General features: G+C 43.8%; 1 protein-coding gene across 5 annotated transcripts in view; it reads left to right on the forward strand.

The window, feature by feature from the left end:
* sh3kbp1 (SH3-domain kinase binding protein 1) overlaps positions 1–13,679 on the forward strand; it is a 32,170-nt gene extending 18,491 nt beyond the window's left edge. For 3 of the 5 annotated variants that reach the window (XM_069159764.1, XM_069159768.1, XM_069159767.1), the window contains 13 exons: positions 834–920; positions 5,447–5,516; positions 6,408–6,502; positions 6,586–6,681; positions 6,814–6,865; positions 6,961–7,032; positions 8,886–9,036; positions 9,131–9,201; positions 9,334–9,440; positions 9,924–10,061; positions 10,587–10,798; positions 10,909–10,972; positions 11,374–13,679. In XM_069159764.1, the coding sequence (XP_069015865.1) occupies positions 834–920; positions 5,447–5,516; positions 6,408–6,502; positions 6,586–6,681; positions 6,814–6,865; positions 6,961–7,032; positions 8,886–9,036; positions 9,131–9,201; positions 9,334–9,440; positions 9,924–10,061; positions 10,587–10,798; positions 10,909–10,972; positions 11,374–11,412 (1,254 nt within the window). In that variant the 3' untranslated portion in view covers positions 11,413–13,679. The remainder of the gene's footprint in view (positions 1–833; positions 921–5,446; positions 5,517–6,407; positions 6,503–6,585; positions 6,682–6,813; positions 6,866–6,960; positions 7,033–8,885; positions 9,037–9,130; positions 9,202–9,333; positions 9,441–9,923; positions 10,062–10,586; positions 10,799–10,908; positions 10,973–11,373) is intronic. The other 2 variants (XM_069159765.1, XM_069159769.1) reach the window with 2 other exon arrangements.
* Positions 13,680–14,057: the final 378 nt, after the last annotated feature.

The raw sequence follows: 14,057 nt of genomic DNA on the forward strand, positions 1-14,057 counted from the left end.
GGTTTGATTACTTGATACAAATGAAAAGCATAACTTTACAACAAATGAGTCCAGTATACACTAAACAGTTCAGGTGGTAAGACTCTCGACTCTCCAGCAGCAGCAGCGGGACTCAGCCGTCCGATGTGTTCGACAGACCCGTAAACGCGGCGTTACAATCGTCGGGCGGACCGAAGATAAAACGCGCGGATGTCTTTCCAAATCCCGCCGAGACATGAATCCCGTAATCCTCAATATGTTCTTGAGGTGATAGCCGGCTGACTTTGTAATTGTCTTCGTGTCTCGAGTCCGCGACTCTACCCGAGATTTCCAGCTCGCTCTTAACTTCCCGATCGAAACTAGACGCTAAACTTTCACTCGTTCTTGTTTTTGTTTTTTCTCCAGAAGAAATGACTTCTTCTCTCTATTTTTTTTTTTTTTTTTACCTCCGTTTAATAGAAGAAAAATCCGGCAAATCGAATTCAAAGCACCGACTCAGAACTCGTATGAGATTACAGTCATTTGGTGATATGGTTATGTAAAATTGGAATACGTGGACAGAAGAAAAACCTTAAGGCATTTGATGACATCACCATGTAATTCTGTCTTAAGAGGTTGTCTGTCATTTCACATATTTCTGAGATCAGTTTGACTTTTATGTTTCCTCAAAGTCGCCCCGGAGACAAAGCTAAGCTGTCTTTTCAGCCATATATTTTGGCAACATTGAGTCCATAACATACGATTATGATGCAGCAGCTACAAACTTCACATGGACATCCTGAAAAGGGAGCTGTTTGGTAGTTACTGTTTTTTTTTGGGTGGACTGATCCTTGAAATTCTCTGCGTCATTTCAGGTCCGCGGGTTTGGTTTTGGTGACATCTTCAAAGACCAGCCCATCAAGCTCAGACCTCGCTCTATGGACGTGGACTCAGAGGACAAGGTGAGTCACAACCACACACACACACACACATTACATTGACGTGCGTTTATTTCCTTGAGACTCATCCAAACCTTAAACCGAGTCGCCACCCCAACATCTTCCGATTTAACACTTCGAAGACTTTGTTTTTGTCCTTAAAAGATAGTTGAGTCCCCACAAAACGTGACTGTATGAATAGATGTATGTCCCAAACAACATTCGTAATACAAGCACACACACACACACACACACACACACACACACACACACACACTCACACTCGAATTCTTCTTTCTACATTTTTTGAGACCACAATCATTGTATTGTACCTAGTGAGGGAAGGAAGTCCCAGCCTTGGCTCCTCCCCTTCCTCTGTTTCAATTTTACAGCACAGGAAGTGGTCTTTACACATACACACACACACTGACACACATCCTGCAGGGATTTGACAAGTAAAGCAGAAGTGAGAGCCCTGCAGGGCAGAGAGAGAGAGAGGGAGGGAGAGAGCGAGAGGGGAGGTGACAGAGGTTTACAGTATTCTGCTGCTGGCTGAAGCTGATGTAGCAAAAGCTTCGTCTGAGTGTAACTGGAAACACCGGAGAGGACGGTAGGGTCGAGTTTTCCTCCTTTGTATTTGTTTTTTTTTTTTCAGCCTACTGATGTATTTCCTTTGAATCCTTCATCCATCTCTTCCTTGTCGAGTTGAAATGCTCAAAAGGTGGCAGAAGGTTTCTGTGCAGCTGTCAAGACTCAAAGTAGCAAGTTTTGTAATTTAATTTTTTTTTTTTTTTTTTTTTTTTTTTTTTTTTTTTTTAATTTAAAATGAAGAGACCAAAGCACCATTTCAGAGAATTTTTCTTTTTACTGTGAAAATTAAAAAATTTTTTACGGGGAAATGCCAAGTGCTGTTGGATATTTTGGGCATGTAAGTAGTTTACAGAAATGAGATTAAAAGAGCAATTCACCAAATTTTCCAAAGCTGCTGAGAATGACTTTGGCTTAACAAAATCCTGTTGATAAGCAGTTTTTTTTCTTATTTTAATTATGACATAAAGGTAAAAATAAGTAATACGAGTTTTAAGTATCTGCTGAAGGTTAAAAACACCTTTTTAAGTTGCTGTTTTTAACCACCTAGAATAAATTTTCTGCCGTTAAAGTCATACAGTTTTCAAATATGACACTAAAGGGTTAGTTCACAAAAATTACGAACACAATAAAACCCGTTTACTCCTCGTGGTGTCTGGCAATGTTGAAACTCTTGATTTTGTCTGATTTTTAAGGGTCAGTTCACCCAAATTTAAAAGGCAGAAATCAAAACTGTCCCTTTAATATCACAAACAATTTATCAACATATATTTCGTCTAGACTTGAAGAAAAACCTTCTGAAAGGACATATTTCACCTCGGAGAAACACAAAAGTCTCTCATTTTTATGCTTCTTTCACTTTTATTTTGTTATTTAAATAAAACACCTGTACAAACATATGCTTTCTGCATGAACGAGCTTACACCAAAGTGGAAACTCTGGTGTCACCTTCTGGGGAACCGCAACACCAGAAACTCTCCTTCACGAGTAAAAAAAAAAAAAAAGAAAGAAAATGAATTAAGTGGGTTCAAAGAAGCTGCAGTTAAAGAGTCTAAAAGGTCTTTTAAAGAAAGCCCCTGCTGGTCATCAAAGCTCCCCGCAGACGTAGTGCGTGTGTGTGTGTGTGTGTGTGTGTGTGTGTGTGTGTGTGTGTGTGTGTGTCTGTGTGTCTGAAGGATGTTTGTGCGCCCGTCCCGCTGAGTGGGAAGCTGTTATGCTGCTTTAACGGTTGAGACGAGTCTCTCTGCTCCCTAATGAGGCTCCGGAGGAGGTGACAGGAGAGCGTCTCCGTCCGGCTGAGTCACACCAAGCCACGTCTACTTTATGACTGAACTGGAAGATCAGCTGCCTCGTGTGTGTGTGTGTGTGTGTGTGTGTGTGTGTGTTACACATAGTGACTAAACGTTCGCAGTTTAAGGCTGATAATTAAGAGTTTGGGTTTTTATCTTCTGCAAGCTGGCAAAAAAGGAGAAGTTTTCTGTGTTTGTTCCACTTTTTTGTTTCTTTTTTTTAACTTCGCAGTGACTTTTGAGTCACTGTGGCTGCTCGGTTTACAGTAAAGGTTGTGCGAAGTGATGCATTGAGTCATCTCGTGATCCACCTCATCAAGGCCTCTTCTACAGTAGGATGAACTCTGAGACACGCCATGAAGAATTCACACACTGAACAACTGAAATTTAGTTTTTATCCAACTCTCCACACAAATGCGACATTATTCTTCACCAAAAACAAAACAAAACAAAACAAAACAGTCATCAAATCATCTCCACGTGCTCGACACGACTTCCGATTGTTCGAGTTTGCTCTCGTCGCCGTGGAAACGACTAGACAGACAGCCGAGTGTTTCCTGCCGCCGGTCTCATCTCGCTCTGCAGGTGGAGATCTGGTTTACGGTGTTAAAACTGCAGGATGTGCAGTAAATCCAGCTCCAAGCAGAATTTCAACTTTTAACTCGTGATTCTGCATGAAATATGAACTTTTGTTGCTCAGAATTGAGATCACGATTCTCTCTCACGGTTTTATTTCAATATATGAAGGTTTTTTTGTTCACGATACAGAAGGTTATTTTCCTTCCTGGTTTCTGCTGCTCTGCGTTAGGTGCACTGTGTTGGCATTTAAAACGGGGGGGGGGGGGGGGGGGGGGGGGGGGGGGGGTTAGGAGCGCTTGTTTTAATGCAGCTGATGTCCCGAATGAAAATGCAGCAGAATCGTGAGATTTTGATGCAATTATTGAGTTAACTTGAGCATAACACGGTGATGTATAGTTTTTTTTTTTTTCAAATGTGGCATCCTGTGCTTCTCTGCTAATGTGTTGTGAGTTTGGGTGTCCCACTTCACCCGTTAGTGGGGTTTTTTTGTCCCACGATTTGAGACGATGTCCCGCAGCTTACTGAAAACCTCACTTATATTTTGTGTTTTTTTTTTTTATGTTCTAAGTTGAATCGACATCAACATTTTGTAGACTTCCTCTCAAGCTTCGGTGTCCCACATAAAACACCGTCGTCTCTGCCCCACATTCGGTGAGCTGGAGTCTGAATAATTCATGAGTTTGCTGTGTTTCCATATGTTCCAATTTGTGATTTATGGTCAGAATAATATGCTCACCCCTCTATATGATAAAGGCTGTGTGTGTGTGTGTGTGTGTGTGTGTGTGTGTGTGTGTGTGTGTGTGTGTGTGGTGTGTGTGTGTGTGGCATGGATTTCTAATTTAATTCAGTTGAATTCGTTTAAAAAAATAATATTGAGGTCATGTGAGGTTTGTCCGTCACTAACAAGCGCTGAAGTCGTTTTATTATGAAAAAAAAAAAAAAAGTGATAGCTGGACCTGCAAAACTTCTCCCGCGACGATATTGTGATCACGCCTCGGCGCTCATGGCTCCACATGGGTCTCATTAGGGAGGGAAGGGGGAGGAGGGGGGGGAGGGAGAGGGAGAGGGGCGTTCTCTCCCGGGGCCGAACAGAACAGAGCTGCGTGTGTGTTCGGACAGACTGGCCGCTGTGTGTGTGTGTGTGTGTGTGTGTGTGTGTGTGTGTGTGTGTGTGTGTGTGTGTGTGTGTGTTTTTGAGCCACCCTGGTTCCACAAACACGGTGGAGGGATCCACTCCAGCCGGGAAACAACGGCTGCTTTAACGGCACACACAAGCTCTAACACACACACACACACACACACACACACACACACACACACACACACACACACACACACACACACACACACACACACACACACCATCAGCACGGCGGCTCGCTGTTTTTTTGTGGGTTTTTTTTTTGTTGCCGAAACTGATTTCATCCTCTTTTTAGTGGCTGCCTGGAAAGGAGCTGCTCGCAGGAGAGAGATGCTTTCACTTTTATCACTCAATTTAGGTTTGAATTTTTGATTAAAGAAACGTTGTTCACTTGTTCCGATTTTGTTTGGCTACTTCTCTCAGTTTTCTCGTCTCGTAGTTTTGTGATTTTAACACAAAGTCACGCGAGTGGCGTCGATCGTCCGTCGGTACGATAAAGAGGGAAAATATCTCAACAGCTGTCAGGTGAAACGTGGCGCAAACATTTGGGACGCGAGCTGAATTCATTTCAAACCGAAGACCTGCAGCCGTGGTTGAAGCTGATTGGCAGGAATTAGCATTGCTAACACGCTAAGCTCAGATGGTGAACATTAACATTGTTTTATTCCCGTTTAAAAAAAAACAGGTTAAAAAAATAAACAGATATTTGTCCTTAGTCTGTCACACTCTCCACCTCCAGACCGCCAGCAGCTGAATCCAACCAGGTCATAGTCCCCCCCTCCCCCCCACCTTCCGGAGAGGTTGATACCACTGTAAAAACAACAGGAAGTCCTCAAACAACAATCAGAGCCTTGTGGTTGATGCCTGCTGTCGGTGTGTGTGTGTGTGTGTGTGTGTGTGTGTGTGTGTGTGTTATTTATTCTTTTCTCTTCTGTCATCTGTCCGTCACTCAGGCCAACGACGGGAAAGCGGCGAGCGCTGCAGCTGAAAACATGAAGACCGAACCCGACGGCAAAGCCAAAGGTGAGAAGTTCCAGCTCCGCTGTCTCAGACTGAAGATGACGCCGATAAACGTGATATGAATGAGAAATGAGTTTCGCTTAAAAGCAAAACAAAAACAAACAAAGAAAAAGCTCTGCGTAGATTGAATGCACGATAAACTCTTTTCTTCATCCCTTCCTACCTTTCATTCTAATACAGTGTTGTTTCTTATCGGAGCATCATAATGTTGCTTTGGAAAATACTTCCTCACCGGGTGCGTTCAGGTGCCTTTGGAAAGCTCAGACATCCCAGATTTGACGACCGGATGCAAAAACACGGCATTGGAAAAAGAAAACAAGAATAATTTTGCAAAGAAAAGCTGAATTTGAATGTTTCTTGTTGCGTTTAGTTGCATACAAAACAACACGCGCAGCTGGATATGGATGTTAGTGAGCTTGTATACTTGTTATTCAGAGGATTGTACCCTATCCCTCCCTGCACCACAGTTGGGTTCATTATTTTTTTGACGTGTTTTTCTTGACGAATCAAAGAGCCTCTTTTGTAAAAAAAAAAATATATATATATATATATATATATATAACAAATTCATTTGCAACTATTCTTTTTTATTATTCCCTATAAATTAAATATTTTTCTTCACTGACCTGTTGGGACTTTTTTTCTGCTTCTTCTCCACTTTTTTTTTTTTTTATTTTTTTTATTTTTTTACTGGAATATTTTCTGAGCTTCCTGCAGGAGGATTTTCTTTATTGTAAACTGCGGTGATGTCGTTTAACGTCTCTAGCAGGAAAAACAAACAAACAAAAAGTCGAATCTTCCCTCTTCCAGTCCCTCGGTGGTCTGCGGTTGTTGTTGTTTATTTTTCCTTATTAACGTTTGTGTGTCTTCTGGGGTTTTTTGATCGGCTGTCAGGGCGGGAGCTGTGTAAAGTCCTGTTCCCGTACGAAGCGCAAAACGAAGACGAGCTGTCGCTGAAGGAGGGGGAAATCATCAACATCGTCACCAAGGTGAAGTGAGGCTCGGCCGCTTTGTTGTAATTCGGCCGCGCGCTCGAAGTCCGCTAACGGGACCGTGTGAACGTTCTCCTCCAGAGTGCGCGGACGCCGGCTGGTGGATGGGGGAGATCGGAGGACGGCAGGGCGTCTTCCCGGACAACTTTGTCAAGCTGCTCGATGCTGAGAAAGAGGTGATCTTTGACTCCGAAGACAAACAAACAAACAAAAAAAAACCGCATCTTGTGTTCTGGGATGTTTGCAGCCGTGACGACGTGTCACGTTCTCGCGGCTGTTTCAACGATGTTTCTGTGTGTGTTCTCCAGAGACCGAAGAAACCGCCTCCTCCCAGCGCACCGTCGGCCAAACACGGCGCAGGTAACTACACCGCAATCCGCTCCTCCGGGTTTGAGAGAGAAAAAAGGGGGAGACTAGTCGAATACAAACAGACACCTGTGAACTCTGACCTGTAGAGAAAAAGTCGGAGGTCAAGAAGGTTCCTCCTGAGCGGCCGGAACATCTTCCCCTGAGAGACCCGGAACGAGGTAACGTTCGGACCGCCTCGGTCCCCGCGGGCCCCAGCTTTGACAACGTTTTCCGCTGATCTGTTCGGCTGGCAAAGGACAGATCGCTTCCTAACGAACCTGCCTAATGAATAACAGCATAATAATAATAATAATAATAATAATCCAGCATTAAAGCTGCTGCGATGCTTCAAACACAGAAACTAATTTTCAGCAGCTTTCTGTCTCGGCTCGGTGCAGAAACAACGAGCAGGAGAGCGAGCGAGAGAGATCGCTCGCGTCTTCCTCCGCCTTTGTTGTGCAAAATACCAAAAGAAATCGAGCTTTGACTGATGCGTCGGCATCAAGTCTGCGAGCAACAGGAAGCTTCCGGGCGCTGCGGTTTTAATCTCCACAAACACTGGCACCGACCGACGCCTCCGTTCAACTCCACACAAGCCTCATTGTATCGCAAGAACAAAAGCAATTACAACTTTTTTTCTTTTTTCTTTTTTTTTTTTTTGAAGGGGTGGATTTTCATGAATAGAAATTTTAAAGAAAAAAGGGGGAAAGGTTTGATAACAGAAGCACAAAAGAGAGAAGCAAAGAAAAGCATTGAAAACGTAGATAAACAGCTCAAAATGCAGACTTTTATGAAAATATACAGAACTGTCAGTTAGCTACGATGTGAGTGTGTGTGTGTGTGTGTGTGTGTGTGTGTCGGTCAGGAAATTGCTATTGCTTTTTAAAAAAAAAAGTCTGAACATAGCAATTGAGATAATATCCGAGATCTCTTTTCTTTTTTTCTTTTTCTAGACTTTTGTCGTCGTTATTCGCCGCTATAAAAAAAAAATCAAAACAGCTTTTACTTTCCATCCTGAAGCATCCTGCCGAAGCTCCGTCTGTTCCGCCTTCGTTCAGGATCCAGACGCTGCAAATACGGTCTGCCGACTTTTACTCGCTGCGAAGGTGCAAATTGAGGACATTCTCACATTTCTTGCGTCATTATCGCGACGAGCTCGGAGGCGCGGGGCGACGAAGGCGGTCGGAAAACGGTCTCGGAAAACGGGCGAGCCGGAGGACGGAGGAGAATCTGGGCTGTGACGAGAAAGATGGATTTAGAAAAATGTAAAAACGACCGCGGGTGATTTTAAAATGTCTCACAGATATGATCGAAACAGACGAGATGTTTAAGACGTGTACGTACCGGCGCGAGCTGGGAATATTAAATATGAATCAAATAAAATGAAGAATTATGGAGAAGATGCTGACATTTTTGTCTAAAAACAAAACAAACAAAAAAAAAACCCCCGCTTAAAACACAATTTGAGTTGAATATTACATGTCTAAATGCACACTGGAGGGAACTTTTAATCTCCCAGAACAGGTGTAAACTCACCGCTGGGATGAGCTCAGGATTTTCTTGAAATGTGACGTTATTAAACGGAAATCCTGTTAAAAAAAAACAAAAAAAAAACAGACAAACTGGCAGATCGCCTTTCAAAAGAAGATCAAATCTCTGGTGAATACGCCGCCGCCACCTCCACGCCTGATCTTATTTTAATCCTCTTAACACCTCTTGTTATATTTCCCTCCTTTCCTCTTTTTATAAAAAAAAATATATATATATATATATATATTGTATTATTATTTACTCCGCAGCTTTGTTCCTCTGCAAAGGTCAAATTTAATTCATCTCTGCCGCCGCAGCTCCGTTTAACGCGACCTTCCCTTCACCTGATGATGCACGTCTGACTCCTTCCTCCCTCTGCACCTGTTTCCAGCTCTGAGATGTCTGGTTCTGAGTTTCCTGTTTTTGGTTGTTTGATTTGTGTGTGTGTGTGTGTGTGTGTGTGTGTGTGTGTGTGTGTGTGTTTGTGTATATCTGTGTGTAGGTGAAGAGGTGAAGGTTGGAGACATCCCCAAGCCCTCCCTCCCGTCTCTCCTCCCCAAGAAACCCCTCCCCCCAAAGTCAAGCTCCTCCTCCTCCTCCTCCTCCTCCTTCTCCCAACCCCCGCGGCGTCCAGAGAGACCGCCCACACTGTCGTCAGTACACACACACACACACACACACACACAGTCCCAGAAAACCTCCGTACATCCCTGAGCCTAATGTTGTTGTATTGGTTTACCTGCTCAGGTGCGAAAGCCCCAAGTCTGAGGGCGGGGCTTCGACGCCCGATTCTGCCCCTGACAGGTCACATGACACCGGTGAGTCTGACTGACAGGCGTCATCGACCAATGAGATGAGGATACGGTGCCAGAGCGCTCCCTCCGGTTGTTTGCACGAGTGTGAAACGTGTTTTTTGTGTTTTTCTGGCGTGTGCGTGTGTGTCCGAGCAGACGTGGACCTGGACGCCGTCGTCTCGTCCACGGAGAAGCTGAGTCATCCGACGGCGTCGCGGCCGAGAGTCACGGACCGCCGGCCTCGTTCACAGATCATCACACCGGTGAGTCGGTTTGTGTTCCTCATGACGGGGTCACCGGAAGTTATCCCGAAACATCTTGATCGCCCCCCGGTGGCAGGCAGCAGAACAGCTCATCAACGCCGCCCTCTCTCTGCTATTTTAGCATCCAACATATCAAAGCAATAATTTGACATTTAGGGATGTCCTAAATCTGAAGAAAATAGCCACATACAATAACCCTCCATAAAACGACAAGTTATAATGCTAACCTTTTTTTTTTTTTTTTTTAAAGGATTAAATAGGAGCTCGTATAAAGCAGTACAATAGTCTTTTATCAATATTTTTGACTGAGTCTCCCGTGACAAATATAATACATTTCTTTATACGTTTTGTGTACAAAGGTTGGTTTTTTTATTTAAAAAAAATGTCTGTGGTCAAATGTGTCATTTGCCTGCAAGACTTATAAATGCACTACATAAATGAGACTACTGTAATGATTCCTGAACACATTTGTCCGTCTTGCAGTCGCCTCTGTCCAGCACCGACCTGGACACGCCCGTTGTGGAGGTGAGGAAGGAGAAGGGACGAGCGAAGGAGGAGCACGAGTCCGCCTCCACCAGATCTGTGGACGTTTCCCTGAGGAAAGCAGTTCCCACCGTCTCTGTACGACCGCCGCGCCTCCTCCTCGCACTTACTTATTCTATCCACCAGAGGGCGCCAAACTACACATTTTTCATGTTTCTGAGCTGTGGAAGTTAAAGCTGTGTTGTTTCTTTTTACACAAGGCTACTGGCAAATGTTACAGATCAGAAGGTGTTGATGTATAAGAGTTTTTTTTGGGCGATATTTATATGTAAAAGTTTAAAATTTTGGGCTAAATATCATGAAAAACAAACTTAAAACCGGAAAAATCAGACTTGTTCAGATGTTTCGATCAAATCACGGAGTCTTCCTCTGCATCCGAAGTTTGTCCAGTGTGGCTTTTTTTTTTATAGACGTCATTTCCTGTAAAACGAAGTTTAATGTGCTTAAAAATAAGACAAAAACGTCATTCTCGACCCCAAAACGTCACAAAGTGTATCGTTCGCTCTTTTTCCGTCATTTTTGCCGTAATTTGTCTCCCGAGTATAAAATCCAGTAACGTTGTGCACGTGGGGGGTCAAACCTGACGACCTGTGTTTGCCTTAGGCACCCGACGGTAAAGCACCGCTGCCCGCCAAGCCCTCTGTCCTGAGCCTGCCGAACTCCAGCCATCGCCCCGTCTCCCCGTCGTCCCCCTCGGGTCTGAGCCCCTCCCCCGAGCTCCGGCACTCGCCGCTGCCCCCGCCGTCGCTGGAGGAACTCAGGAACCAGCTGAGAGACCTGAGGGCCTCCATAGAGCTGCTGAGGAGCCAGCACAGGTGAGCGTCTTGCCTCCTCCGCCGGTATTTGTGTCTGTTTTGCTTTTGTTGTTGTTGTTGTTGTTTTTTACGTGCACAAGCGTGACCTGTTTGTGTCGGGCGTGTTTCAGGCAGGAGATGAAGCAGCTGGCCAACGCGCTGGACGAGGAGAAGCACATTCGAATTAGTTTACAGGTGAGAGCGTAAAGGAGTGAAGGACGCCGGAGAGAGCCGATGTGTCTTTGTGGAATAATAATCGACGACTGTATCGGAGCACGTTCGCAAATTAATGACAAGTGAATGTAAAAGTCGTCTAAAGTGCACTTTATTTAAGTATATTAAGTATACTTCCGTTTGCATGCATGATTAATGACTGAAAAGAGCCTCTTTTTTTTTCAGTTCGATCTCGCATCACTCGTGCAAATAAAAATAAAGAGGAATACTATTCTGAGACGGCATTAAGTTGCACTTGAGTACATTTGTACTGACTTAAAAACTTTAAATATACTTAAATCAAACTCTGGGAGGACTTGTTAACGTGATGTTTTTGAGGTGGTGTAATATAAATGAATATCTCTTCATTGTTTGTTTCGCAGATGGAAGTAGAGCACATAAAGAAGAGCATGTCGAAATGAAGACTTGACACATCGAAGGCCATCATTTTGAAAAAAAAAAACACAAAAAAAACATTCTCACTGTTGGCCGAGACACTTCAGCCAAAACGAAATTTGTGCCAAAATGATCATCGGGATCAGCAACAGCTCAGCACGATGGAATCAGCCCCCCCCCGCCCCCCCAATCCCTCCCCTCCCAGCCCCAGCCGCCGCCTTATCCTGTGTTGACTTTATTTTATTTTTTTCTTCTTAAAGAGGCTTTTCTGTTCAGTTCACTGCTATCTTGTCAGAGCTTGCTGTGCCACCGGTACTGACGGACCGCGGCCTGCGCCGCTGTGCGTCGCCCACGGTTACAGAGCGATGACACGGAGCCGTGGCTGCCGCGGCGACCTCACTGGTACTTTATGTTTCTGAGTGTGAAGGAAACTTTGACCTCCGTAGCCCGGTCGCTTCAGACGACCTCTGTGCTGTTCTGCGTCCACTCTGCGGCCTTCGCCTCTTATCTCTGTGTGTGTGTGTGTGTGTGTGTGTGTGTGTGTGTGTGTGTGTGTGTGTGTGTGTGTGTGCGCGTGTGTGTGTTTTCCATCCATGTGAGGACTGTGGCTGTGAATGACAGCTTTTGTAAAAACACATCAGCCACATTTCCACCGCAGGAACTTTTCCGAGGACTAAGAACCAGGAACTAAATGAAGACGAAGGGAGAGTTTTACCCCCCAAAAAAGTTCCCACTTGGCATTTTTTACATCTGGAAACAAGTTTATTTAGATTTGGTTCATCGTGTTTCGACACATCGTGACTTTGTCTTGTCACGCCGAAGCACGACGTAGTTAAACAGCTGCTGCTTTTAGAAACATCCGTTGAATCATTTGCTCGTTTTTTTTTTTTTTTTTTAAGACTATGGTCGGATCAGTCGGAAACTTAAGTTCTTCGGAAAGTTCCTGGACCTCTTGTTGGAAATGCGGCTATAGTTTTTGTATTGGCTTGAGCCTGACCTCTTCATCTGGATGAAAGGGGAAATATCATGCACAGATCCAGGTGTTATTATCGTCATTATTATTCTGGGGCTCTACTTGCATATCTTTACTTGGCTTCCAGTTCAAAAGGCTCCTTTTTTAATCTCGTACGCACCCTTTGTGCAGCCGCTGTAGCTCCTGTCTCTTTAAGGCCACCCCCGCTTGCCAAATATGTCAATACATGTATACGTGTTTGAGCCACACACACACACACACAAAAAAAAAAAATGTGAGTGGCCAAAGCTAACAACGCACTGAACAACCGTAGCGACAAGCTGCGCTACAAAAACAATTTTATATCCTTTTGATAGCGAAGTAGAGGCAATGCTGCAAATCCGGATTTACAGGGTCCATTTTTTTTTTTATAAACATTCCCCCTCATGGTTTGGAAATTTGACTGTATGTGACATCAATTTCTGAAAATGTAAAAACCACCAAAAGCATGGTATGTCCCCTTTAAGGTTAGGATTCGGGTAAAAGTTTTTGATCAAAGCTCTCCTAACTGTGCTCGATGTTTCTAAGGTACACTGCGGGCTGGTGATTCTGAAGCATCGGACGTTTTTCAGCAGCACTGGCATCGAGACGTACCGTTTGTTTTGTTTTTTCCTCCCAACGTTGGATATTTTACTTCTTCTTCTTCTTCTTCTTCATGTTTTTAAATCTGCGGTCACATATCACACGTCCGGGAAGCTGGCAAGCACATCAGGATTCTCCAGCTTAATTAAGAGTACATGACGAGTGTTGAAATGCAGGTGCTATCAAAGGAGTAGCTGGACATCTGGGGGAAAACCGGTTAGCAGGTTAAATAACTCCACACGTCTTTGTTTGTTTCATAGCTGTGACGAACTGCACGTGTAAAAAAATGAAAATCTGGGGTTTTACCATGACAACAAAACTCTGGAAAATCTCCTCCTCTTGGACTTCGGAGGTTGTGGAAGCGCAGAAAAAGCACAAAAAAATGGAGACCTTGATCTTATCTTTTGTATTTACTGTCTCGTAATTATGAAAACGAGATCTCTCAGCTGTTAATGAAACCCACGCTTTGAAAATAACGTACACCCAATCTGCCGTTATCAGTTTCTTTTGCCTACGCACCATCGGAGACTTTAAGAAATCTTTAAAAAACAACAACAACAACTGATTATTCTTACGCAACTTCTGAAGATTTCCCTTGTTTATCTCCTAATTATGTGATCGTTTTCTATCAAGTACGATACAGTAAGTCGTTATTTACGCAGATGTGGTCTTCTCTAAGAAATGCTGGTATGAGGGGGGGAGGGGGGGGGGGGGGAGTTGTTACCTTTGGATATAGAGCTATGCTAAGCTAAGCTAACTACATCCTGGCTCCAGCTGTGATTTTCTTGAAAATCATCAAGAAAAGCAAAAAATAATAATAATAATAAAAGCACATTTCCCCAGATGTCAGTTTATTTTCCCTTTACAAAACCGACAACTGCCCCGTGATATGTGGCTGCAAATAAAAAACATTTTATTAGAAGAAAAGTACGTCGCTGCATGAACACACTTGTATGATCAAGTCAAAGCATTTTTGCCTTCTTCTTATTTTATCTTTTTTTTTTTTTTTTTTACTTTTGCTCCACGACTCCAGAAAAGTTAACAGCTGTGCTGGCCGCATCACACCCCTTAAAAAAA

The sequence above is a fragment of the Embiotoca jacksoni genome, unplaced genomic scaffold (genome assembly GCF_022577435.1).
Source record: "Embiotoca jacksoni isolate LCO1_2020_lvr unplaced genomic scaffold, fEmbJac1.0.p SCAF_25, whole genome shotgun sequence".
Classification (NCBI taxonomy): Eukaryota; Metazoa; Chordata; class Actinopteri; family Embiotocidae; genus Embiotoca; species Embiotoca jacksoni.